The 24,408-nt window shown below is 43.7% G+C and overlaps 1 protein-coding gene and 1 long non-coding RNA gene across 3 annotated transcripts in view; one reads left to right on the top strand and one right to left on the bottom strand.

Moving 5' to 3' along the window:
• The window catches only part of RIPK4 (receptor interacting serine/threonine kinase 4), a 24,413-nt gene extending 3,057 nt beyond the window's left edge, over positions 1 to 21,356 (top strand). The window contains exons 1-8 of one of the 2 annotated variants that reach the window (XM_064152559.1): positions 1,017 to 1,076; positions 6,046 to 6,337; positions 14,208 to 14,356; positions 15,144 to 15,193; positions 16,176 to 16,334; positions 17,274 to 17,380; positions 17,860 to 18,112; positions 19,140 to 21,356. In XM_064152559.1, coding sequence (XP_064008629.1) covers positions 6,053 to 6,337; positions 14,208 to 14,356; positions 15,144 to 15,193; positions 16,176 to 16,334; positions 17,274 to 17,380; positions 17,860 to 18,112; positions 19,140 to 20,317 — 2,181 coding nt within the window. In that variant the 5' untranslated portion in view covers positions 1,017 to 1,076; positions 6,046 to 6,052 and the 3' untranslated portion in view covers positions 20,318 to 21,356. Of the gene's footprint in view, positions 1 to 1,016; positions 1,077 to 6,045; positions 6,338 to 14,207; positions 14,357 to 15,143; positions 15,194 to 16,175; positions 16,335 to 17,273; positions 17,381 to 17,859; positions 18,113 to 19,139 lie in introns of those variants that run through there. The other variant, XM_064152558.1, reaches the window with a different exon arrangement.
• LOC135180211 (uncharacterized) overlaps positions 18,126 to 24,408 on the bottom strand; it is an 18,842-nt gene continuing 12,559 nt past the window's right edge. The window contains exon 2 of the long non-coding RNA XR_010304331.1: positions 18,126 to 20,225. This is a non-coding gene — a long non-coding RNA (uncharacterized LOC135180211). The remainder of the gene's footprint in view (positions 20,226 to 24,408) is intronic.

Here is a 24,408-nt window from a genome sequence, read left to right as displayed (position 1 = left end):
TATATTTAATATATTCAACGTGCAATAGAGAACTGCTTGTCCCCCAGTGGCAGGTGTGCAGGTATTGGAGAGACCATCTGAGCACACAATACAGTAAACTGAAGCACCTTGAGAATTTAAGAAATGTAAGGCTCTGGGGATCCTGCAGTTCCTAGTTAACAAACCAATCCTTACACTTAATGCAGTTGTTTTGCTGCAGAATTTATGCTTCAGATGCTTAAGGGGAGCACTAATTAGAAACCAGAGGGTCTCTAGCCCTTGAAATGACTGTTTCTGCAAAACAAAGCCAACCAAACTTTCTGTAGTTGCTGATGCTGCCCTGCAAAGAGACTTTTCACCTGAAAAACCTTTCTGAAGAACTTGAAACCTTTCTAAGAAATTTATGCCATTCAGATGGCAGGTTGGTGGGCACAGACAAAATAAAACACTGCCCAATGCTACCCCTTTAGTTTGCAGGTTGAAACAAGCCTGTGTAATTAGACTGTTGATCCAGAAGATTCATTTGGCGACTGATTTCTTGGAACCTTGTGAAGCAGAAGCGGTATCAGAAGCATTAACAAAAAAAAACAAAAGAAAAAAAACCCCACCAGATTTATTTATTTATTTATTTAGTACCACATTAAAACTTTGTTTGTAGTGGCTTGGAGGTGATAGTGCTCAGTAGTGTCTCTTACTGTTTTTCTGCAGACAGTAAGAGATTTAAAGTAATTCCTTTGGGAGTTACCACACCATAAAGCCAAGTGGCCTCAAGCAGAAGAAAAACTGAATGTACAGCCAGAAGCCTTCTTAGCTTTAAATCAAAGTTCTCTCAGGTGATCAAGGCAAATTCATCTTTAATGCCTTATTTACTCCCACTTGCTGTCTCCTGAGATTGCATTTCTCACTGTCAAGATGGGGAGGTTCAATGTAAACCTGAAGAAGGTGTGACCCAGAAGAGTGGAGGAGCCTCTGTCCCAGGACTCGCAGTGGAGAGCGCAAAGTCTCTTCTCTTTACCTATGTTGGCCAGAATGGAACTGTGATCTGGAGAGAAAGGGTGGTGCTGAGAGAACAGCCTGGAATCCTTTGTGAATTACTTGTAGGTGGCTTTAAAGAGTATGAGTGATGTAACGGTTCTCAGAGAGGGCTCTTCACTGGAGGTGTTAGCTGGTGGGGGTGACTACAGGATGTAGAGGTTGAAGTGTCTGCTGTCTTGATTAGAGAAAAAAAAACACAACCAAAACCAAATAAAAAACAACAAAACTGTACAGGTACCTTACTCTACAGGACCTGGATTTAGGAGTAGAATAGGACATAGAAATGTCACAGGTTTTAGAAATGTCATCTTGTTAGCAGATGCTGCATTTATTTGGGTGACAAAAGTAACTGTTCTGGTGATCTCTGGATGTGTAGGCAGAACATAAGAGGTAACTTGCATCCCCCACTGGAGAGCAGTATGATTGTATGGGACTGCATCTCCCCTGGACTGGGAGAAGACTGATCTACATCTGGAGATGATTCATACAAATAATCCCATTTCAGGTTTTCAGGTATTTTTGAGTTTCTTTGGAGCAAATTTAACTGCTTGGTCCCAGACTCCATTAGGAAAATGTGAAGGTAGTGATGGGGGACTATAAAACTGCAAGAACTGCCTTGTGAGTTTAAACTTCTGTTTTTATAACATGGTGTTTTCTCTAGGGCATTGGCTAGAGTCACATTTGTGCTTTCTTGTGGCAGGGTTTGTGGAAGATGGGTTGGGCCCTTGTGGGGGGTGAGGCAGTAAGCAAGAGTAAGTTCCTTGTCTCACCAGGAGAATCTAAAGAACGCAGCCCTATCCATTCAGTCTGACCTTGAGTGGAAGCAGACAGATGTTTCAAGGGTATCAGTGGTCCTTCATTCATGTTGTATTGGCAATTGCTTTGAAAATGGCTTATCTATCATAGACTCAGTGATAGAGATGCTATTTGGCATTGAACCCAGGGCTAGATCTCTTTGTGTGTGTGCCCCTGTCTTTTAATACTGTTGTACAGGAGATATGTGTACCCCTTGATTTCCAAGAGCTTAGTGGCCCTGTGTGCAAGACTTTTTATTACTGTGTTAAGATATAATACTCAAAGAAGAGAAGAATGGAGCCAGGGTGCTTGGAGAAGGTAATTCTGACTCTTTAATCATGTAGATGTTAGATAAATACTATTACAACAGTGTCTAGTCCCATGTTTCTTGACTGAGAAACCTCATGAAGAGCTTTTATTTTCCTCCATTTTGTAGGGAAGTGTTTCTTGATTTTAGCACAGAATGATTTCTAAGGAGTAATTGAGTAGCAGAACTCCTCCGATCCCATACTTTGATCTGCTAGATGTGAGCGTGAAAGATACCTACTTATTGTGGATTGTGAGTTATCTGTGGGACAGCAATGTACCCTTGTGTCTGGGAAGGCCAATGGTATCCTGTGGTGCATCAAGAAGAGTGTGTGTCTTGATGGAGGTTCTCCTTGCCCTCAGTGCAACCCCAGTGAGACCACATCTGGAGTACTGTGTCCAGTTCTGGAGTCTCCAGTTGAAGAGGGACAGGGATATGCAGGCAAGTGTCCAACAGAGGGCTAGAACATCTGTCTTTTGAGGCTGAGAGACCTGGAACTGTTTAGTCTGGAGAACAGAAGACTGAGAGGGTATCTTACTAATGTTTACAAATCCTTGAGGGGTAGGTGTCAAGAAGGGGCAAGTCTTTTTTCACTCGTGTCCAGTGGTAGGACAAGAGGCAATGGACACGAACTGGAACACAGGAAGTTTTACCTCAACACGAGATAAAATTTCTTTACAGTAAGGTTGACAGAACATCATCAGGCTGCCCAGAGAGCTTTTGGAGTCTCTTTCCCTGGGGACTTTGAAGACCCATCTGGACTCTGGATGAATTTGTCTGTGACCTGCCTTAGGTGATCCTGCTTTGGCAGGGGTTTTGGAGTCGATGATGTCCGGAGGTCCCTTCCAAGCCCTGCCATTCTATTATACAGCATCTATTGTTGCAGCATTAACGCTTGTGTATTGGAAGCGATGGGCACACTGAGAACAGCTTAGACCATGCAGAGCGCCAGTAGCACCTTGTATGAAGGGAAAGACCTTTCATCTTTGCCTGATAGAGGAGATCTTGGTTTAACTAGCTGTTTATGTTAATGCGATTAATGCAAAGGGCACTCCAGCACTTGGCTAATGACTGAGGTGTATTTTGGCTCTCTTTTGGTTTTGATCCTTTTCTGAAGGTGATAGGTCTGTATTTGAAAGCTGCTGACCAGTCTTGCCAGCTGTAGAGATAACTAATTCAGTCCTGAACACTTTGAGTATGGAAAGATGTTAAAGGCGACAATTGCTCGGATGGGGGTTTTATTTGAACAAGTAAATCAGATAAAGGGCAATTGCCTGCTAATTACTCAGTTAATTCACTCACCTAACTGGATCTGGTCGAAGCAGACAGGGAGCTTTTACTTTTTTTTCTCTTATTACCTCTCTCTTTCGTTCCAACCCCCACCTCCCCCCCTCTCATTTTTCCTCCTTCTTTTTTCCCTTTCTCTTCCCCCTCTCCGTTCTTCTTCTGTCTCCCCTCTCCCCGCATACTTTCTTCTTTTTTTTCTCACCCTCTTGTCGTCTCTTTTTTTTCTGTCCCTCTTCTCATCGTCTTCCCTTTTTTCTCTCCTCTTTCCCCTTCTTTGGTTCTGTGATTTTGTTGAAATTGGAATTCTGTCTTCCTAGGGAAAACTCTTTCCAAAGCTGTTAGCCTATCTCTGCGATTATAGTGGTTCTTGTTAGGCTTTACCTGTTGCTGGGTTCTTGCCTTGCCTTGGAGGGCTCAGACAGGTATTTTACATCCCTGACTCCAGAGCTCAGCCCGCTGAAGCCTGGTGAATTATGCTGGCTATGCATGTGGCTTGGGGGCAAGGAGTTGGTTGCATTATTCATAGGCGCTCCCTTCCAGCGTGCCAAAGAGCAAACTGGGTACTTGTCTACAAAGGCAATTATTTCACAAGCAAGTTGCTGTAGGGAGCAGCAGGAGCCAACATGGTTAAGAGAGAAAAGGGTTCCTTTTTTTTTTTTTTTCTCCTCCCAGTGTGTACATCCCTCTCAAAACCATTTTTCAGTCTGATCTTGCCTCTGGAATGGGTCTGCTGCCTCTCGCTAGGCTAGACTCATGCCTAGGGTGAAATGTTAACTGCGCTGGGTTATTGCAGGCTGCTACGGCTGGCGAGGAACAAGCAGCTTGTCTGGGCAAACTAACTTTTGTGCTTCCCATAGCAGGTGAAGTAGAGGGAAAAGGGATGGGGACACGGGAGTGTCCTAATGCAGAATCTAAGGGCTAAATGACAGTTCCCAAAAATGCTCCCATGTGGGAGCACTGAGTGCCTCTTGCAGGCTCTGTTTTGTCATGATGATGCATGCTGCCCCATGGGTCATCCACGGTGAGGAGACACTTGAGAAGGAGAGACTTCACTACACTAAGGCTAGACTTTTTAGAAATGGTGCTTTATTTAAAAAAGAAAAATGGAAAAAGAAAAGAAAAGGTCTGATTGTGCTGACAGCTCTGCTGTGCCAGTCCCTGCCACAGTGGTAACCACATCTCTTGTTAGTGACAAAGGGCACAAACGGAGACTGGGTCAGGATTGGTCCCCAGGTATTTTCCAGCTCTCAGGGGCTGGCAGAAGGGACAGATGTGACAGGGCTTTCTGCCTTGCAGAGTGTGCAAGCATCTTTCTTCTGAGCCATTGTTGCAGCCACTGTGAATGTGCTTGCTGAGCTTTGTATTTAGATCTTGTGTTTTCCAGGAGAGCTGGTCATCTCAAAATGCCTGTAGAGAAGTGTTAAATGCATTACTAATATTTAATCAGAAGCAGCAAAGCAATGTGTTGGGTTTTTTAAAATTATTTTAAAGTGAGACTTTCTTTTTATCAAGTGTCTGTGAAAACTTTGCCCTAATACTTCAGGTACTGTTCTCTGTTAAATAGTGGACAGACCTTGGGTACTGTACAGAAGCAGTTATGTAGTAAGAAAGGATATGTTCAGGAAACTACCTATATGACCTCCCTTTGCCTTCTATTGTGAATTGGTTGGTGGCAACGACAGTGATGCATCCGTATCCCTGGCACAAAACTGCTCTAGGTACTGCCCATTATCGCTGATAGTGTAGGTTTTGAGATACTAAAGGTTCTTTCACCCACCATTTGTGGCCCATCTTTAGGGATGCAGTCACCCTGGGGAGGTGACCCTTGTCTCTTCTCTCCAACTCAATGCCTAGCAGGTTCTCATGGGCTATTGCAACTCCTGCATGAGGTGCAGGGTGAGAGCATGGCGATGAAGGGTCTTGACCTGGGAGGCTGCAGCTTGGACTGACTAACACTAACGCTCTGCAAGGTCAAGCTAAAGTGACCTGTAAACAACCTAGGGGTGCTCATTATGTGCGCCAGTGCTGGGCCTGTTACATCACCAAAAATGGTGCACCCAGATTCTCTGGCATTTTCTGGAGCTGTTTTAGCATATTGTTGGAGTTTCCAAATCTGGGGTTTGAGGACAAGGAAACTTGCTGTACCCTTCTAGCTACAACAAGCAGCTTGCACCCCTCGAGTGGTGGCTTCTGGGGATTCTTCTCCCAAGGTTTGTGTCTGTGTACTGGCAGCCTGCGCCTACAGAGCAGCTGAAACAATGCTGTCCATGCTGTCTCCTGATTAACACAGTCCTATGACTCACAAAAAGTTGATGAGTTTAGCCCAGGGAGTTAGAGTGGTGGTAAATATGGGCACTACATGTATCGTCCTCATTCTTACTAGCACAGCATAAACATCAAAGTGGGGAGATGGGCTTTATGCTAGGGATATTTCCACAGCTCATGTGTGGATCAGCTGCTGCAAGCTCCCTACCGTTAGAAGCAAAGTTAGTAAATGTGGAAATATGCCTAAAGTGCAGGCTGGTGAAATGTGGCAAGGTTTGGCCAAGTGATGACGTGGTGTTCAATGGAATATTTTGTGGAGATCTGGCGAGGGGGAAAACAACCATTCCATTTGTCACCCTCTGCTCTCTTCTACCTAGGGAGCGCATGGAGTTACTGGAAGAGGCCAGGAAGATGGAGATGGCAAAGTTTCGTTACATCCTCCCTGTTTACGGCATCTGTAAGGAGCCAGTTGGTTTGGTCATGGAATACATGGAAACAGGATCTTTGGAAAAGCTTCTGGCCTCCGAACCTCTGCCCTGGGAACTGCGCTTCCGCATTATCCACGAGACAGCTGTGGGGATGAACTTCCTACACTGCATGTCCCCTCCACTACTCCACCTGGACCTCAAGCCTGCAAACATCCTGCTTGATGCCCACTATCATGTCAAGGTATGCACTGGGCTCTCTATGCCAAGGACCTGTCTCTGGATACTTTGCATGACTCCTGTTGAACTCGGAGGCCCAGGAGAAGTCCTTTTCATAGAATCCTAGAATTGTTTTGCTTGGAAAAGATCTTTAAGGTCATTGAATAAGAAAAACACTCACCAACTGAACCCCCCAATCTCCAAACTTCTCTGTCTGATTTATGCACCATTTGGGTACATAAATAGAAGTAGAATGAGAACTCTCCTGAACATTAGGAGAGTGCTTGTGTAGTGAACTCTGGCTTTGAGACCTAATGGGTCCTGCTGTAATGTTTTTTCTTTTGCAGCAAGGTTATAAAACAAGCGAGAACAGGGAGAAAAGAGCAGTGTGAACCTCTAAATAATCTATGCCACTTCCCCAGCTCTCAGCTGTAATCTTGTTCTGTCTAGGTCCTTCTGGCTTTGTATTCTCCACTAAATACCCAAACCTATTTACAGTTGCAGTCCAGAGAAGCTTTCTCAGAGGCAACTCATTTTCTTTCATTTGCTCAGAGCATGTACAGTGAAGAAGTATCTCTATCCTGACTTTATGCATACCAGACATCATTTAAGGGAATCTTTGTGCCTGTACCAGTATGAAGTTCTTTTTTAATGCATTTTCAGAGTAAGTTTAGCAAACTTGTTGATCTTCTCTGTTGGAGGTTCTGTTTTGACAGATGGACTAAGGAGGTGGTGCTTGTTTTCTGATACTTCGTTTTGGAAAGGAAAGAGGCTAAAATACCTTTCTTTCTTTCTTCTTTTTTTTTTTTTTTTTTTTTTTTTTTGAGGTGAGAGATAGTAGGAGTGAGTTTGGCTTATGTTGGTTTGTTTTTCACTTGCCCAGATCAGTGGCTAAACCTTTGACCTTCAGGATTAATCATGCTGACTGACTGACATAACTCAGTACAAGCAGTCACAGATTTTTATCATTGCCATCATATATCTGCTCCCTGTTTTCCTGTCCCACTCAAACTGACCAAACGGCTTTGGTCTTGCTGTACCATTCTAAAAGTGAAGTTTTTGTGAAGGAATATGTCTCTCCTGACATTGTGAGAGGGTTGGAGCCATAAGAAGTGTGTGCCTCAAATGAAATCATACCTGTCACAGCCTCAGCATTTTCACTGAGCCTCTTAGTGGTTTACTTCTTGGAAGGATTTCCTTCCTGACATAGGAAAGACCTACAAATAGTCCATCATATTACAACCTTCTGGTCATAATCATCAGGATCTGAACTGCTGAAAGTATATCCTTGCACGCTGGTGCTGAGAGGCCCTTGCTAAGTGTTTATTTACTTAAAGTTTGCACTTGCTTGCATAACTTCTGAAATTCCTAATTCTTGACTCATCTATGAGCCAAGATATGAAGGCTGTATTTTTCTCACTGTTTCAAGAGGCTGAAATGCTGCCAGTATTTTACCTGCTCTATAGCCTATATCTGGATGGTGATGTAATGTAAAGGGCAAAGTGCAAAATGTATCAAAAGGGGGAAAAAAGAGAGAAAGTTTCTGGTGAGGTCATTACTGACATCCCTAAACTGTTGCTACTTGCTCTGTATGTGAAAGCCATGAAAAGGTCTTCAGAACCTTTCTGTTTCATTCCAAGTTCAGAAGAATGGTCAAACCCTCTTATAGTCAGTAGTCTTTAACATCTACAGGAGTCTTGGAAACCCCCTGAGCAGCACAGCAGACATAGCAACCTGTATGCAAAATAAGTGATGTATGTATTCTGTGAGGTGCCTTCACTTTAAAAATGTGGCCCCAAACCTTCTTTTTGTGTGATGTGAAACTTGTAATTAAATTTCAGACCCTGCAGCTTGACTTAATGTGCATTTTCTTGCTGAAAGGCTAGTCAAGCTGGTGATTGAAGTGTATTTTAAATGTTGGCATTAATTGAGTAGGTGACCTGTCCCTAATAGAATCCTGAGGTGAGCAAAGAGATGTTGCAGACTGCAGAAGAAGAGTTTGGAGGTAGGGAGGATTTCTATAAACTGTTTGCCCTTGAGCCAGGAAACAGTCTTCCAATGGAGCACATTAGAAATGCTTCTGAGCCCTATTGCTAGTTAAATGGAGAAACACACCCTTCTTTTTACCAGCACAATGCTTACTGTAAAAACCCCAAGTGAGGATGAGTAATACGGCAGTGTTGCACAGAACTTATCATCAAGTGGGTGCCTCCATATCATAAAGCTGTCTCCGGTGCCTTACATAAGCGTGTGCTGAATTTTGTTCTTGGCAGGATAATTAGGAGGCTGGCATTAGCCTGAGCACACAGCATGGTTATAGATGGACAGCTGTTAACTTTGAAGGCATGTTGGAGTGGCTTTAAATGTATGTATGTAATATGTACAATGAAAAGTGAGGCCTTGCTGGTTTGGGATTTTTTCTGGAGGATGAATGCATGTCTGTCTCCTCCCTTGTGAGTGGTGGTGGAGCACAGTACTAATAGGAGCCTGAGCTTGGCGCTCCCTTCCCCACCATGTCATGCTCCATCTTTGTTGCCTGAAGCACTGTCGTTTCCTCTGATGAACTATTCCATACCCAGGCAGGCTTTTGCTAGCAGGGATCAGCTAATTTTTTGGTTGAATGTTTGTTTTCCTTCATGTCAAGCTGTTAGTTCTATTTGTACAGACAAGATCCCCTCTGCCCCTTTCTCTCAGGTTCCATATGTGCAGCCTTCCAATATTTACCGGCTAACGCCTAGTTTTTGCTTGACTGAATCATGTCTTATGAGCTCGTTCTTCAACTCTCCTGCCTTCCCTACACATTCTGGATGTCTCCCCTGAACAGCCTGTGATGTGGCAATCGCTTGCAGGGAACCGTGGCTGGGGAAGCAATGCCACATTCCAGCACTGCCTTTGTGGGCTGTTACTTTGCTGTTCCCTGCTCAGATGTGACCTTTCTCCAGGGCCCTCAGTAGAATACACCACCCCCTTGATGCTGTAATCTTGTACTCTAAATTGTTGCCAGCTACCATGCCCACGTGCTTCCCAAGTTCCTCCTTGTCAGTATCTCGTGGTTAAGTGTCACTTTTGCTCATGTATTTAGAATTAGGTGAACCTGTGACAATACTTTTGGGCAAAACCATTATTTGTAAGTTCTTGTTTCTCTTACTATCCATTCTTGATATTTGCAGCTCCTCGCCTTGCCATATAGCTATGCACATACACACATGCACTTGGGTATATCTATGTGGGTACATGCATGCAGAGGGAAATCCCAGCAGTTATTTTTCACCTCCCATATTTTGGGCTGATCTGAGCTGTGCACTGCCTTACGTTTACTGTAGCTGCTTTTACTTTTTTTTTTTTTCCTCCCAGTGCTTCAATTTAAGCCAGCGTGAAGATGCTGCTGTGTTGTAATGTGCCTCAGGTTGCCTCTGTGGTCTTCACTTTTCATAGAATCATAGAATCAACCAGGTTGGAAGAGACCTCCAAGATCATCCAGTCCAACCTATCACCCAGCCCTAACCAATCAACTAGACCATGGCACTAAGTGCCTCATCCAGTCTTTTCTTGAAGACCCCCAGGGACGGTGCCTCCACCACCTCCCTGGGCAGCCCATTCCAATGGGAAATCACTCTCTCTGTGAAGAACTTTTATTTACTTTAGCCGAAGAACGGACTTTAAAATTGTTCATTTTGGACTTAAAGAAGACAAGTCAGACGGCACATTTGTTTATCAGAAAGTTTCTTAATGTAGGTCGTTAACTGTAGGTCAAAGTCATGCCCAGAGGCCAGCCTAGTAAAGAGTGGTTGGCCCTTTTTGTTAGTCTAGCTGAGGTACTTAACACAGACTTCTTTTTTATCAGCTGCAAATATTCCCCTGTTACTAGAAATGAGAAGCGGCTTTGTTCTGGTTGTCCCTTTTCCCTCTTTCCCACCCCTCCACCTGATTAAGGTTTCAGTGTAGGACTGTTGTTCCATGGCACTTTAATTCCAACCAGCAAGGCTGGTTTTCACCTTGATCAATTCTCTAATTGTGGTGGGGATGCATGCCCCCCCGCCCCCCCACCCCCGGGTTGAGAACAAGACCATTCCTGTTACAGTAATGCAGATTTATGATGGATTAAAGTGGATGTTTGACCACGGCTTTGGTTTCTGCTGCTTCACACACTTGAAACAGGTATTGAGGAGTTAGGGTTTCAGGGGAGGTTGGAAAAGGACAGAAATATGGTCTGTTTCAGAAAGGCTTCTTTTAGTAGATGACTGAAGTGTGTTCATAAACACTGAAGTAAAGACTTAATTTGAAGTGTCGATGCTGGTTGTATCTACACTTGAAAGTAATTTTTATTCCTACTTTATAGCAGTTTAAATCTGTGACCCATGTGAGCATTAAACATTTTTGGCATTTCTTAATGAACAAAATCATAACAATTAGTCTTTCTCCCCTACCCCCGGGAAAAAAACAACGAGAAAGGCTGATGTCCTCCCTCTCTTTCCCTGACAAAGCCCCCAAACCCTTAGACAGATGTGGTCATGTTCTCAGTATCCAATTGCACAGAGACTTTGGTCAGAGACAAATACTAGATATGCCAGCAGTGATTAATTTTTAATCTGATGTCTCTGTAACCTATTTGATGAAGTAAACCTTTTGCTGAATTCTGTTCCTGAGTCTGTTGCAGTGGCTTCTTGAGTTTTACTTGCAGAAAAACGCAGCATCGGAAGCTAAGTGCACCCTTCAGAGTGGCCTGTCAGGAGTCATCAGTGAAAGCACGTTCCAAGCTCTGATTTTTATTCCTGAGAGCATGATCCCTGGAGTGTTTGGGAATGGCTGACTGTAGTAACCATTGTAATCATGTGAGCATATCTACTAGATTTCAAAAGGAAAAAAAACAGTTCCAAAGAGTAACTTGGAAAAACTCCAAGCATCTAAAGCTTTACAAGTGTTTTCTAGAACGGCAGTGTCCACAGATGTCAGGAAACACAAAGAAACCAAAACAACCAAACCGTGGAAGAGAAGAACCCCCAAACTGTCTTCAGATTTTGGAATCTCTCAGTAAATTAAGTGTTGCTGGGAAGTGCACAGGAAAATTCGTTCAGCTCTCCTCCCCAGCCACCACTCACGTGTTTGTTCTCAGGCAGACCTTTAAAGAGCAGAGAGGGAGTGAGCTGTCTGAACACGAATAATCCCACTGTCTGCGTGGGCTTTGGCCAATGTTGTTTCTCTTCTTCCTACCTCTTCACCGCATGTTTTGCATGAAGCAGTCTGTCGCCTCCATGTCTCCTCTTAACTCCACTGATATTAGGTATGCTTTTGAAGCACGGTGGGAGCCACCTGCAATAACTGATAGGAGGAATGAGATTATGGGTTCTGTCAGGTCAGGCAGCAGGGCAAATCCCAGGGTGGGCTGCAGGAGCTAGTGAGGGGTGAGGAGGAAGAAGTAGGGAGGGATGCTCTGCTTCTGCTACCTTCAGTAAGAGTGCCTTGTATTGCAGAATTTGGTACCTGGCAAGCGATTTAAAGGCAAAATAGCTAAGTTAAATGGCAGCATTTTCCACCCACAGCACAGTTCCCACTGATGTTTAAAGAAACTGCATGGCTAAATACACTGTGCAGTGTGGAAAATTTACCCTAAAGGAAATAATAACAGCCACAAAAGCTGTCTGCAGAACGGTACCTTTTGTTGCAGCCTGGAAGATGACAGTTCTCTAGCTCCCAGTGCTTTCTGCAGGATTTGATAGGATTGACGCTCTGCTCTGCAGATGAATTTCCTATTAGCATAAAACCTAGTCCTTCACACTAGGTGGGGTGCAGGTTCACACAGTAAACTTCTTGCTAGCCTGAGGGGGATATACTATATACCTTAGCTGTTTCTTGGTTTGTAGGCTGAGACTGAGACCTTTTCTGTCTAGTGTGCTTATCTTCTTGTCTTAGCCCTGAGCCTTAGATTCGTGCAGTGTAGCTGCTGGCTCTTAGCACAGGAGTGTCTCTGCGCTGTCTGTATTTCATCTCTTAACTTGCAAGGTAGGAAACCTGGTGTTGTTTAGACAAAGAGGATAGTGTGTTACTTTAATTATGCCTGCATGCCAGATGGATTTGTTGAGGTATATATAAGTCTAAGCTTCACGTTAATCAAAGGACAGCAGCGCTTCACCAAGTCAGATCTGCTCAGACTTGCAGCCGTTGGTTCACTTATTAACCTGACACCATAGGCTTGAGTGATGCTGGGGTTGTGCTTTTGTTCTCTTGTGGTGCATTAAGCGCCCCAACTCATGCAGCACTTCCTGAGGCAGTCGATTCAGCTCTTCGCAGGATAAGCTGGCTTGCAAACCCGGGTTTCTTGGCTGTTTGCTGCTTTACTGGACTCCAGTGCTTAGTGTGTTGAGGAGGCCAGTAATCTCCCTTTGACAGCATACCCCTACAAGCCTGAGAAATTATTCCAGAGGACTTTGCCTTTTCCACCCTTTTTCCCCCTTCTCTCCTTTTTTTCTTCTCAAGTTATTCCCATGTCCACCTGTATCTTAACTGTATAGGGTAATAACAGGTTGGATATAGCTGACAGCTCCTGAAAATGCCTTTGAGTTCTTTGTCCCTGGGAGAACTTCTTCCTGAAGTTATGTGCGTTGCTTTGTTTGGGTTTTTTTGGCAGAGGGGGATTTCTAGCACTTGAAGATGGCTGTGTAGCCTGCTTGTTCTCCACAAGACTGAGGCTGGCAGCAGTTTTATCCCTTTCCAGTAATGTATACATGTTAGGACTGGCTTTGTGGTATCTTTGTGGGAACTTCTGAAAGTGTAAAGTTGATGCCTATTAAAAAAAAAAGAGGGGGGGGGCACTTTTAAAATTACATTTGTTGTTTGAGGGAGAACTTTCTCGAAGGAGAAGCTGTGAAGATCAGATCAAAAGGGGAATGAGTCATTTTAAAACCTGAGCATTTGTTAGATAAAAAGAATATAGAAGTTAGGGAGAGGGGAATCTTATCTAACTTACAGACAAATAGGAGTGGGCTGAGCGATCCAGAAAGACTTCTCTTGAAATTTCCACTTGGCATAATAGACATTTGTGACCAATGGGAAATAACTAAGACAAAAGAAATTCCTTGCCTATCTCTTGCCTCTGAGAAAAAATGTATGCATATTTGTTTGACACTTCAAATTAAAGTGGAGAGGTGTGTTTTCTATAAACTTGCTGTCACTTGTTTTGTTCATTTCAGCTGTGTTCACTGCGTCACTGCACCAACTTGCCTTGTCTCCTAGTTGCCAAAAAGAGTTCCCTGTGTGGGTTTTTGATATATATGTGGGGGGGGGGGGTTTGGTTTGGGTTTTCTTAACACTTGGTGCCTCTGGTGTTGAGCTTAGTCCTTGTTAGCATGGTCAGTGTAATAGCAATATCTGAAAGAGTGATTCTCTTGCATTCATTGGAGAGCTCATTTTATGAAAACAGGTGCTCAGAACCCTTAAACACAGCATGCAACATGAGTTTGTATAGGGGAAAGGAGTGGCAGGACCAATAATTACATTTAAATGGTTTGCACTAGCTAAATTTGACTAGTTTTAAATTACAATGATTTGTCTTTACTGTTTATTAGCTTTGCTATCTAATGGGCCAACAAGTTGCTGCTTGCAAAAAAAAACAACTTTGTTTGGTTTTCTTTTTTTTTTTCTTTCTATATTTTCGTGTGTGGGTTTTTTGGGGTGTTTTTTTTTTGGGTTGGTTTTTTTTAGCTACCCCATAAAGAAAAGCTTACCATTGTGTAATGCTTCCAGAGATGGTTCCTTAGCTTAGTGTTTCTGAATGGCAGCCTGCTCTATTTTGTTGGGTCATCCTGCTACATGTATTGTTCTTTACACAAAATCGTTTGAAATCTAATGGTAGCATGCATTTCTCTTCCCTTCTTCCTCCTCCCTTTTTTTTTTTGCAGATTTCTGACTTTGGACTTGCAAAGTGCAATGGCTTGTCCTATTCTCATGATATCAGCATGGATGGCTTGTGTGGCACTATTGCATACCTCCCTCCAGAGCGCATCAAAGAGAAAAATAGGTGTTTTGACACCAAACATGACGTGTACAGGTCAGTTAACTATGAAAATACTTTAAAGCACTTTAATGCTGTAAAATTAGTTCTCATGTTTTCTGCTTGTAACACCTGATTGAGCATGAAACCCATAAACCTGTTTGGAGCCTCATCTTGCAAAGAGTCACATTTGATCCTTTGCAAAGGCTTTATAGGGCAGAGAGGCCTTTTAACAAACTGCAGCTGCTCTCAAGGGATGCTCTGCTAAGTAACATTTATTAGTGACTGGCATGGGAAACACTGGCCACCTTTTCATTCCTCATGAAAAGGTACATCTTCACAAAACCTTTTGAGTCTGTCACAAAATTTTTAGTTATCTTCAGTGAATTTCATCACTAAGCCTGATTCTTCTTTCATGGTAATATTATTGGGAAAAGGAAATCATAGCTGTAAGTTAAAAGACAGATCATATTCTAAATGGAATGTATTTCTTTGAAGTCATCTTGCAGGGTAGAAGTATTAAATAAATTCCACAGCAATGCTTTGCTGCTCTCTGATTGTGTCAGTGCTGGGGAGCAGTAGCTGGTAAATGTTACCAAGAGCTCAGCAGCCTCCAGCAAGACCCTGTGCTTGCTGCCTGAGGTTCTTCCCTGCAAGAACCAGACTTTCAAATCGTGGTTCTTGGCTGCATCTTACTTGTCTGCGTGTTCATCAGATGAATTAGATGCAGAACTGGAGAGCTTAAGAAATTATAATTCTGTGAAGTTGTTTTTTTTCTTTCTTTTCCTGAGTTTGTTGGGGATTTTAAAAGCTTTTCTAGACTCTTTTTTCTATTTATTTGTAGCTTTTCCATTGTGATTTGGGGAGTTCTTACACAGAAGAAGCCTTTTGCAGGTGAGTTTGATTTGATCTGGGTTGTGTTGGATTTTTTTGTTTTCTGCCTTTCTTCCATTAATTAGCATGCTTCCTGCCCCACCAGCCCTTGATTTACCTGCATATCCTCCCAGTTCCCACAGCCTTCTGTGGCAGACATTTGTAAGCTTTCAAATTCTGATTGCAAATGTAATTCCTCCTTTGTCTTAAATGTGGAAGCAGAACCTTTATTGCTGCAGGAGGCCTTAGGCTGTACCTTTTTGCTTCTGCTGCAGTACGCTGTACTGATCCAAGTTAGCATGTGGCCTGCATGGACTTCTGACATGTCTGTGGCAGACAAGGAACAGTGCAGGCCAAAGCCACCTGGCAGGGAACTGTGCTGTTGTCAGAAACAACTTTTCAAGAGAGGTTTTGTTGTTTATTTGTGGACTGTGGGTACGGACTTGTCTTTAAAACAAAAAAAAAGGAGCTGTCTCTGAGAATAAGCCTTGTTCCACCCCGCAGTAAATGTACCAACCAACAGGCAGCTATTCGTTCTTCATGACTTCTGTGTATGTGACTAGCCTATGTATAGCAAACATGTTTGAACAGGCTCCAGACTACTATTGCATTTTCTCCAGGTGACAGATCCCATTTAGCTCAATAGTTTCTAAATAAAATCTGCATTTCCGTCTTCTCACAGCAGGTATGGAGAGCCAAAGAGAGGTAGCAAAGTGCTACTTGAACTTTTTTCTTTGGTTCTGTGTCTTTTAAGGATGGACAAAGAACATAGTCACTGACAATTGTTTTTAACTAATACACAGGAAGTAAGTGTTACTGCATTGACATGTGAGAGAATAAGACCAGCTTTATTTTCCCTATTGATAAAGCAAAGCACTCTGAAGCTAGAGAAAAAAATGCATAAACCCAAAGCTTCAGCCTAACACACTGCTAATGCTCTTAGACAAAAGAAATCATTCCTTTTGCTGGAAGATCTTAATTTTGTGTGCTTTTGCTTTTACAGAAGAAAACAACATTTTACATATTATGGTAAAAGTAGTTAAAGGGCACCGCCCAGAGCTACCTGCTGTTTCCAAATCCAGACCTCATTCGTGTAATAACTTGATCAAACTGATGCAAAAATGTTGGCAAGATGATCCTGGCGAACGACCAACATTTCAAGGTAAGATTTCCTCGTAACTTGGCTGCCCATTTGTTCTTCTGTGAGTCACATTATTGCTCAAGACTATTAATCGTTGGGGCAAATGCTCTGCACCTCTGTGACAGAATAAATAGAGCACATTGTGCGGTGGAGACAATGATACAGGCCACTTATTCATTTGTGGAGGAAGGGATTATCTGAGTACAAGTCCTAACCATGACAGTGTTATGTAAACATGTCAGAAATGAGACCTGTACTGAAGCAGTTGAACCATTTAGACAGAAATTCTATTAATTTCTGACTGTGTGTCAGGGTATATGCCAAGCTGGAGCTGGTGTGGCTTTCTCCCTACCAAAGTGCTAAAGACCCAGCCTCTGGAAATTTACTCCTGCATGCTGAGAAATGGAATTGATTTCTTGCCACAAAGCAATTTCTACTGACATTTTTCTGCCATTAAAGAGTAATTCTGAGGAAAGGTTTGAACTTACACAAAGCGCTTTTGTTACGAATTCAAAGGTGCAGAAGGATGTAGTGAATGTTATCTCCAGGTAGCTACATTTAGCACTAATGAGACGGATTTCCCTCTTCCCCCTCCTCCTGGCCAAACAAGGTATGGGGACTTCAGGGAACAGGGATTCCATCTTTTCAAAAAACACGTGCTTAAGTGTGCCAGGAGTAGTCTGATTTCCATTTCATAGTCCTGCAGCATAGCCACTGTGTAACACCAGTCTGGTCTGAATGTGAAAATGAATTGCTAGGTCAACCCTATGCACGCACTGCCTAACTACACACTTGTACCTACTAATAAGAGGCTAGATGTTGTAGTCAAAATTTGGAGCTGTTCTCCCACAGTATCTCAAAGCTGTTATGCCCTAGTGGTAGATACAGGCAGCAGAGCATCTCAGAAGTCTTCTATTAAAAAAATATATATAACAAAAGCTTCTCTTGCTGTCTTCAAAGAAATCACTTCAGAAACAGAGGCCCTTTGTGAAAAACCAGAGGATGAAACAAAAGAGATGGTAACTCGGGACCTCGACACGAAGAATTCCGCAGAGCAGCAGCCTCAGGTATTTCTCTTTCTGTTTGTTCAAATCCCCTAAGCTTTGCAAGGAATTGTTTCTTCTGTGATCTGCATCTTCCCAAGCAACTGTATCTTTGCTGTTTTTGAGTACCTTCTTGCCTCCTAGAAGTGAGTCTTGGTGAACAACCAGAATACAGAAGTGACAGCAAATGCACGGACTGGCTCAGGAAAACCTTGGTGCAAGCAGATATTAGACCGCTGAGGGAGGACAGGGCAGTTAGGAAATGAAGCTGGAACTGTGTGAATGTGGCCAATCCTAAAAAACACTGTGAACAGAAAAGTTTATGTGGCTTTTGTGGTTGTGTGAGTACTGATGAAAGCTGCTCTCCTGTATCTGAACATTTTCAGTGGGTTTCATTTAATAAGATAGTGCTTAAACTAACAAACTTCTGCTTCTTCCTGTAGGGCCTCATGCTTGGTTTTCTTTGCTAACCTTTCTAAACTGCTTGTGTCCTTCTCTTGAAGGGGATGTCTGCACTGTCCCAGCCAAAACAGGATCCTGCTCTACCATCAGTTAAGGATTACAGTCTCTCAGAGTTGTTGTCCCAGCTGGATTCAGGGATTTCACAGACTATGGAAGGCCCTGAGGATCTGAGCCGCAGCTCTTCTGAGTCCAAACTTGCTGCCAGTGATAAGCGGCTTTCGGGAGTTTCATCTGTAGATTCAGCGTTTTCATCCAGAGGTTCCCTTTCGCTTTCCTTTGAAAGGGAGAGTTCAGGTAATGGCCAGGAGTTTGGTTTTTTTTTGTTTTGGTTGGTTGTTTTGGTTTAGGATTTTTTAGTAGTTTGTACTGGGGCATGGCAATCAGTGGGCTGGAGAGTAGTCATATAAAGAAATTGCATTCTAGAAACTGCTGCCAGCCTTGTTTGCTCTTGCTGTAAGTACTACAGATGTGTTTATTGGAGGGGATTAATTAAAGAAACAAAGAAAGAAAGTGTTTCCCACCCACATGATCTAATGAAAAATAATAAATCTCATTCACTTTTTGGAAAAGTTACCAGAGTTCCCATAAAAGCAGTTACAGAATCAATCACGTAAAGGTTGGTTGAAAGGAAGCTCAGTCAGTCCAGAGCCCCACTCAAGGTGGGACTGAAGCCAATGCTCAGTCAGGTCAACTTAGTTTGAGGCTTTTTCAGTCTGAGCACCTACTATTTTAGAAGACTCAAGCCACTTTTTGAGCAGTTTCCATGAACATTGTAATAAAACCCCCTGCTGTTGCACACATGTCACTCCCCTTCCAACCCAGTGCTGCAAAACCTAAACTTCTGTTTTCCAGTTAGGCAAAGAGTGATTAGTGTAAGGAGATCAACTACAGCATGCTGTGTTTTTCATTCAACAACAAATGGAGTAAGTGAGGCTCCAAATCTGACTTGAAAAGATTCTTAAACAACTTCTGTAGAGGAGGGAGATGGGGGAGAGGGGAGAATATTTCCTTGCAGTCAAGTCATTGCTGAAGCCACTAGATCTGTTAGCCATAGGCAAGCAAAGTTTAATGGGTATTGGAATTATGATGCTGTCTTTTTCATAGAATAGTTTGGTTTGGAAGGGACCTTTTAAAAAGTCATTTGGTCCAACCCCAGCTTCAGTGAGCAGAGACATCTTCAATTAGATCAGGTTGCTCACAGTTCCAACCAGCCTGGCCTTACATTTTAACAGGGATGGGACATTCACTACCCCTCTGGCAAACCTGCTCCAGTGTTTCACCACTCTCATTGTAAAAAAATGTCTTGCTTTTATCCATCTAGATATTGGTACCACAGACATACAGAAAAGGAAACTAACAGAGGCCATTTTATCTGGAGATACCAGCAAGCTGATGAAGATACTCCAGCCTCAAGATGTTGATATTGTTTTAGATGGGAACTCCAGTCTTTTGCACTTGGCTGTTGAAGCTGGTCAAGAAGAATGTGTCAAATGGCTCCTTCTGTACAATGCTAACCCTAACCTCACCAACAAGAAGGGATCCACCCCTCTTCACATAGCCATTGAGAAGAAGTTTAAAAGCATTGCAGAGCTGATTATGGCTAGGAAAATCAATGTTAATGCCAAAGACGAGGATCAGTGGACTGCTCTTCACTTTGCTGCCCAAAACGGGGATGATTTCAGCACCAAAATGCTGCTTGATAAGAATGCCTCCTTAAATGAGGTAGATTTTGAAGGCAGAGCCCCCATCCACATAGCCTGTCAGTATGGCCAAGAGAATATCGTGCGGATCTTCCTGAGAAGAGGCGTTAATGTGCACATCAAAGGAAAGGATGACTGGGTGCCGCTGCACTATGCCGCCTGGCAAGGTCATCTCCCCATCGTAAAGCTTCTGGCCAAACAGCAGGGTGCAAACGTCAACGTGCAGACTGCAGATGGGAGGACCTCGCTGCACTTGGCTGCTCAGCGAGGACACTACCGAGTGGCTCGGCTTCTCATAGACCTGGAGTCGGACGTCAACGTACAGAACGTGCTCCTGCAGACTGCTCTCCACATAGCTGCTGAAACTGGCCACACCAGCACCTCCAGGCTGCTCCTTAAACACGGCGCAGACATCGAGGCAGCGACCGCAGAAGGGTACACCGCTCTGCACTTGGCATCTCGCAGCGGCCATGCAGCAACAACTAAGCTGCTGATAGATGAAGGGGCCGCTGTTCTAGCCAGAGGCCCTTTCAATAGGACAGCACTACATCTTGCTGCAGAAAACGGGCACTCTGAAGTAGTGGAAGAACTCATCAGTTCCGAAAACATCAGTGCTTCCGACAGCGAAGGGTTGACGGCTCTTCATCTGGCTGCACGAGGAGGGCACACAAAAACGGTGGAGGTTCTTCTGCAGCATGGGGCACACACTAACATGCAAAGACCCACAAATCAGACCCTGCTACAAATTGCTCAGCAGAGCAGCAATAGCTCAGTTGCTGTGTTGTTAAGTGATACTTAAGCAGAAGGTACAGAACTTGCTACCTTTCTACCTAGTGTGAGAAGGCTGATGGAGCTTGGCTCATGAGGCCCTTCTCCAATTGAGCAGTGACCTGCCCATCAGCAGTGTCAGCTGATGGACTTGAGGGACAACCAGCAGAAGTTACTTGCGTTTGATTGTACAAGTGAGAGCATACATAGACTAAGGCCAGATGTAAGGTGAAGCGCTGGAGTCTGCCATGCTGCAGTGTGTCAGCCACTCTGCACTTGCCTGCCTTGCCTGTACGTCTGTATTTTCCTCCCAAGGATGTCATGAGAGAGGGATGCAACTTGTGGGTTCCCCCCCCGCTTTTAAATGCCAAACCAATTTAAGAACTACCATTCTGCTTTTTTATCTCCAAACCTCCCCCCCCAAAACAAACAAACAAACAAACAAAAAACATAGATTCCTTGTTTGTTGCAATTATCTATATTGTGGGCTGAAAACCTCCAGCATAAGACAAAGCATGACACAAATCTGCTTGAAATTAATGCAAAAGATAAGGCTATTTGAGATATAGCTAATCATATTTCAGTGTCAAAAGGTACTCTCTTCAATAGAGACCCTGACTACAGATTTCCATGCACTAAAAATTGATTAAGGCAGAGTTATTAAAAAGGCAGGATCCCAAAAATGCATTAAATGGAAGTAAAAGCTTAATTCTGGTATCTTCCTACACAATACCACCTTGTATGTATTCTTAGCTCGGTAAGGCGACTTAGATGTTCAATGGTTTGTCTTAGATGAAAAAGTCAAACCCTACAATTCATCCTGGACTGGCTGGTATAGTTGACCACCATTATACCAATCTGCAAAACAACGTTTGGAGGGGCTGATGACTAGACCGATATACTGTGTATATAGCATTTATATTTCTACCTGTTGTATGTTGTTGGATTTTTTTTTTCTACTGAAGAAAATAGATTTCTTAGAGTGGGTATGTTTTAATACACCTTTTAATGTCACTCTTTTTTTCAAAGCTCAGACGTGATCTGTCATTAATAAAAGACTGTGTTCCATATCTGTCTGTATTATGTAATTTTTAAAGAGACTGAAATCCTGTCAACCAGCAGCAGCACACAACTGTAATATCTTAAATTACCTTGAAGCCCAAACTGTGGACATCTAAGGCTGTCCTCAGTTTCACTATGCCACATACATAGCTTTTATACGGAAGGTAAGGAGCTTGGATGAATTGGAAGTGTTATTTACATAACAAATGTGTAGAATAACCCTCCACATAAAGACTGGGTTATGTGCAAAACACACTGATGTGCAACTGGGATGCTTTCTTCTATGCTGTAGCTGTTTAGAGTTTAGTCTTCTTCCATGCCTTGAAGCCAAGCCAAATGCTTTTCAGTCTTCCCTGTTGACTGGTGGGCTGCTGATCCTTGCTGTGCTCCCACCATGTGCACCACATAGCAAGTAGTAGTGCTGTGCTTTCTTCCTATCTTCCCTGACAGGAAAGTTGCTCCTGCTTGAGACCTTCCTCTGAACCTACCTGATGTCAGTGATATGAATACCAGTGCTACCTTAGTATCTGACTTTAGGAGTCATAGTGCTGCTGTGGGAATCTAGTCCCATTCTTAAAAAACAAAACTGAATCTTCCTGTCACTGGAGATGAGCTGAGGATGATAACCAAAGTAGGATAGGTGCTTGCAGAGGGCCTAAGGAGCCTGCTGCTGCATACTGTTCCTGGCTCCAAGTAGATACATCTGTGTACCTGTGTGCAACTCCCCTAGTTCAATGTATTGGATTTCAGGGGAGTTCACTCACTGCTTAATGGTACTGTGTTAAAGAATAGATGGTGGAGCCATGCCCATATATGGAGCTCACAAAGCAATATACCTCTTAACAGAGCATGGCAGTCACAGTAAGCTTCCTAAAGGTGCTGACAATGCACCTTCTCATTAAACAAAACAGTAGTTTTCTCACTGCTTCCTACACCTGCATTTGAGACCAATGAGGTTGCTGTGTTTCATTAAGTTGTGCTTAATCAGTCTCCCCTTACAGCAAATTCAACCACTTAAGTCTGTCAAGTCCTGTGCCACGGTGATTAAGCATTTGGCCCAGCCTAGCTCACGCCATTCCCTTCTGTTTCAAAGTCCTCTGAACAGTGCGATTGGACAGACTTCATTTCCAGCAGTATTTGCCTGAACTGTAAAAGAACTATGACCAGGTACCACCAGTCTTGTGCCTCCTAATAAAGGTAGTGCATGCCAACTAAGCAAGGGGAAAGTACACTTACAAAATGCTTTTAAAACAGCTCAAGCACTGCTTTGCCTGTACATTCCTTCAGTGCCTAATAATAATAGCACATTACCTTCTAATTAAACATGAGGCCACACTCGTGAGTCTTTATTTTCCATGCCATCTTTCACAATAACAGACAGCAGCTATGCACTACATAGCTGGCAACACAGCAGGCACTGGGGAAAAAAAAGACAGCAAAGGGATTGCAGTGCCACGCTGCCAGTGCTGGAGTGGACATTTGTCCCTGTGATCCAGACTTCCCTGGGGGCAGGAAGGGTGAATGGGGGTGCTAAATTAGCACTAATGCAGGAATTGCAAATTACTGTTTTGTAAAGGTCTCCTCCAAAGGAATGAACATACTACCAGGAAAGGCACTTGCAGGAGACCATTCCTGCTCCCAAGAAAGACTGGATCACAGGGACAAATATCCACTCCAGCACTGGCAGCATGGCACTGCAATCTCAGGGCTTGCTGGAGTCCTAACTGGGCTGCTGACCTAAACCTTACAGGCATTTCATTGCTTTATTTTCCAATCTGAGCTATATTCTTTAAGCAAGCAAAGAAAACCAACCAAACCAACAAAAAAAATCACCACACCAGAAAAATACACAGAATCACTTAATGGCAACACCAGGCTTTGCCACTACTTACCTACACAAAATTAAAACAAAACAAATCCTCTGCAAAAACTAAGAAATAAATCCCCAAAGTCTACCATAAATTCACTCTTGGTATCATTTGATGGCTTTTCCCTAGCTGGCTTGGCAGGGTGAACTTGGCTGCTCTAAGTCTGAAACAGAAACCTGTTCTCCCCACGATTTTCTGCCAGCTTCCCTCACTCCGGTTCACGCCTTGAAGCAAGCCAAGGCAATGGTGTGAACCAGCTCCTAAGGCACGGGTTCTGCCCACTCACCTACCAGCTCCAGCCTGCGCACAAACCCTGCAAACGTGCATGAAAGCCCACATGCTGGGGAAGCAGGTTTGAGAGGTGGTGTGAAGGCACAGGGAGCTCCACAGCCTTGCTCCAAGCCCCCCACGCTGCCTACTTAACTGTTGCCCGGTAGCAGAAAGGACTGCAGTATAGGCATAAGCTCCTCTTGCTCACTTTGAAGGCAGGCAGAAGTTTCTTGCAGAGTTTCTGTGCATGCCACGCTCACCTGTTTCCTTAAGGTTTTTGACCATGGCCCAGGTGGCTGTTTCAGCTCAGAGTAACAAGTATAGGAAAAAAGATACAGTGAAATGGTATTAGGGACCACGAGCCTCACCTTTCCATCTCTAGACATGATTTTACAAGCTGGCCTCTGCCTGCATGCCTGTGGTAGCGCAGTCTGGGTTTCTGCCAGCACCCACTGGTGCCAGCTCCCCACACAAGAGCCCCAGCAGCCAGGAAGGTGCCTCACATCACCCCCATTCCTTGTTCCTTCACCCCAGCCTTCACCTCCAGGGGATAGCGCAGCCCCTGATGCAAACCTGTCTTTGCAACAGTTTGTTTCCAGCACTCAGTACCTTTATGTACCTACTGCTTAGCATGAGATGCTGCAGCACGGTGTTTCTACAGGCCTCCAGAGGACCTGACAAGCCTGCAGTTCAAACATGCTCAGCAGTGGCAGCAGCAGAGAGAATTGCTGGGTGATTGCAAAGAGGCCTGGAGGCAAACCTCAGCCCTTTCATTCCTGCCTCCTCTCTTGCACCACCTTGGCTCTGTACAACAGAGTTGCAACAAAAACAAGGCATGTAGGAGCTGCTCTACTAGGAGTCTTTTAGTGGAGAGGTTGGGGGAGGGGGGGAATCTGCTCTTCTTCACGTTCCTTGAACCCTA

This window comes from Pogoniulus pusillus, chromosome 12 (assembly GCF_015220805.1).
Source record: "Pogoniulus pusillus isolate bPogPus1 chromosome 12, bPogPus1.pri, whole genome shotgun sequence".
Lineage (NCBI taxonomy): Eukaryota > Metazoa > Chordata > Aves > Piciformes > Lybiidae > Pogoniulus > Pogoniulus pusillus.
This window is presented reverse-complemented; position numbering and strand designations above follow the sequence as displayed.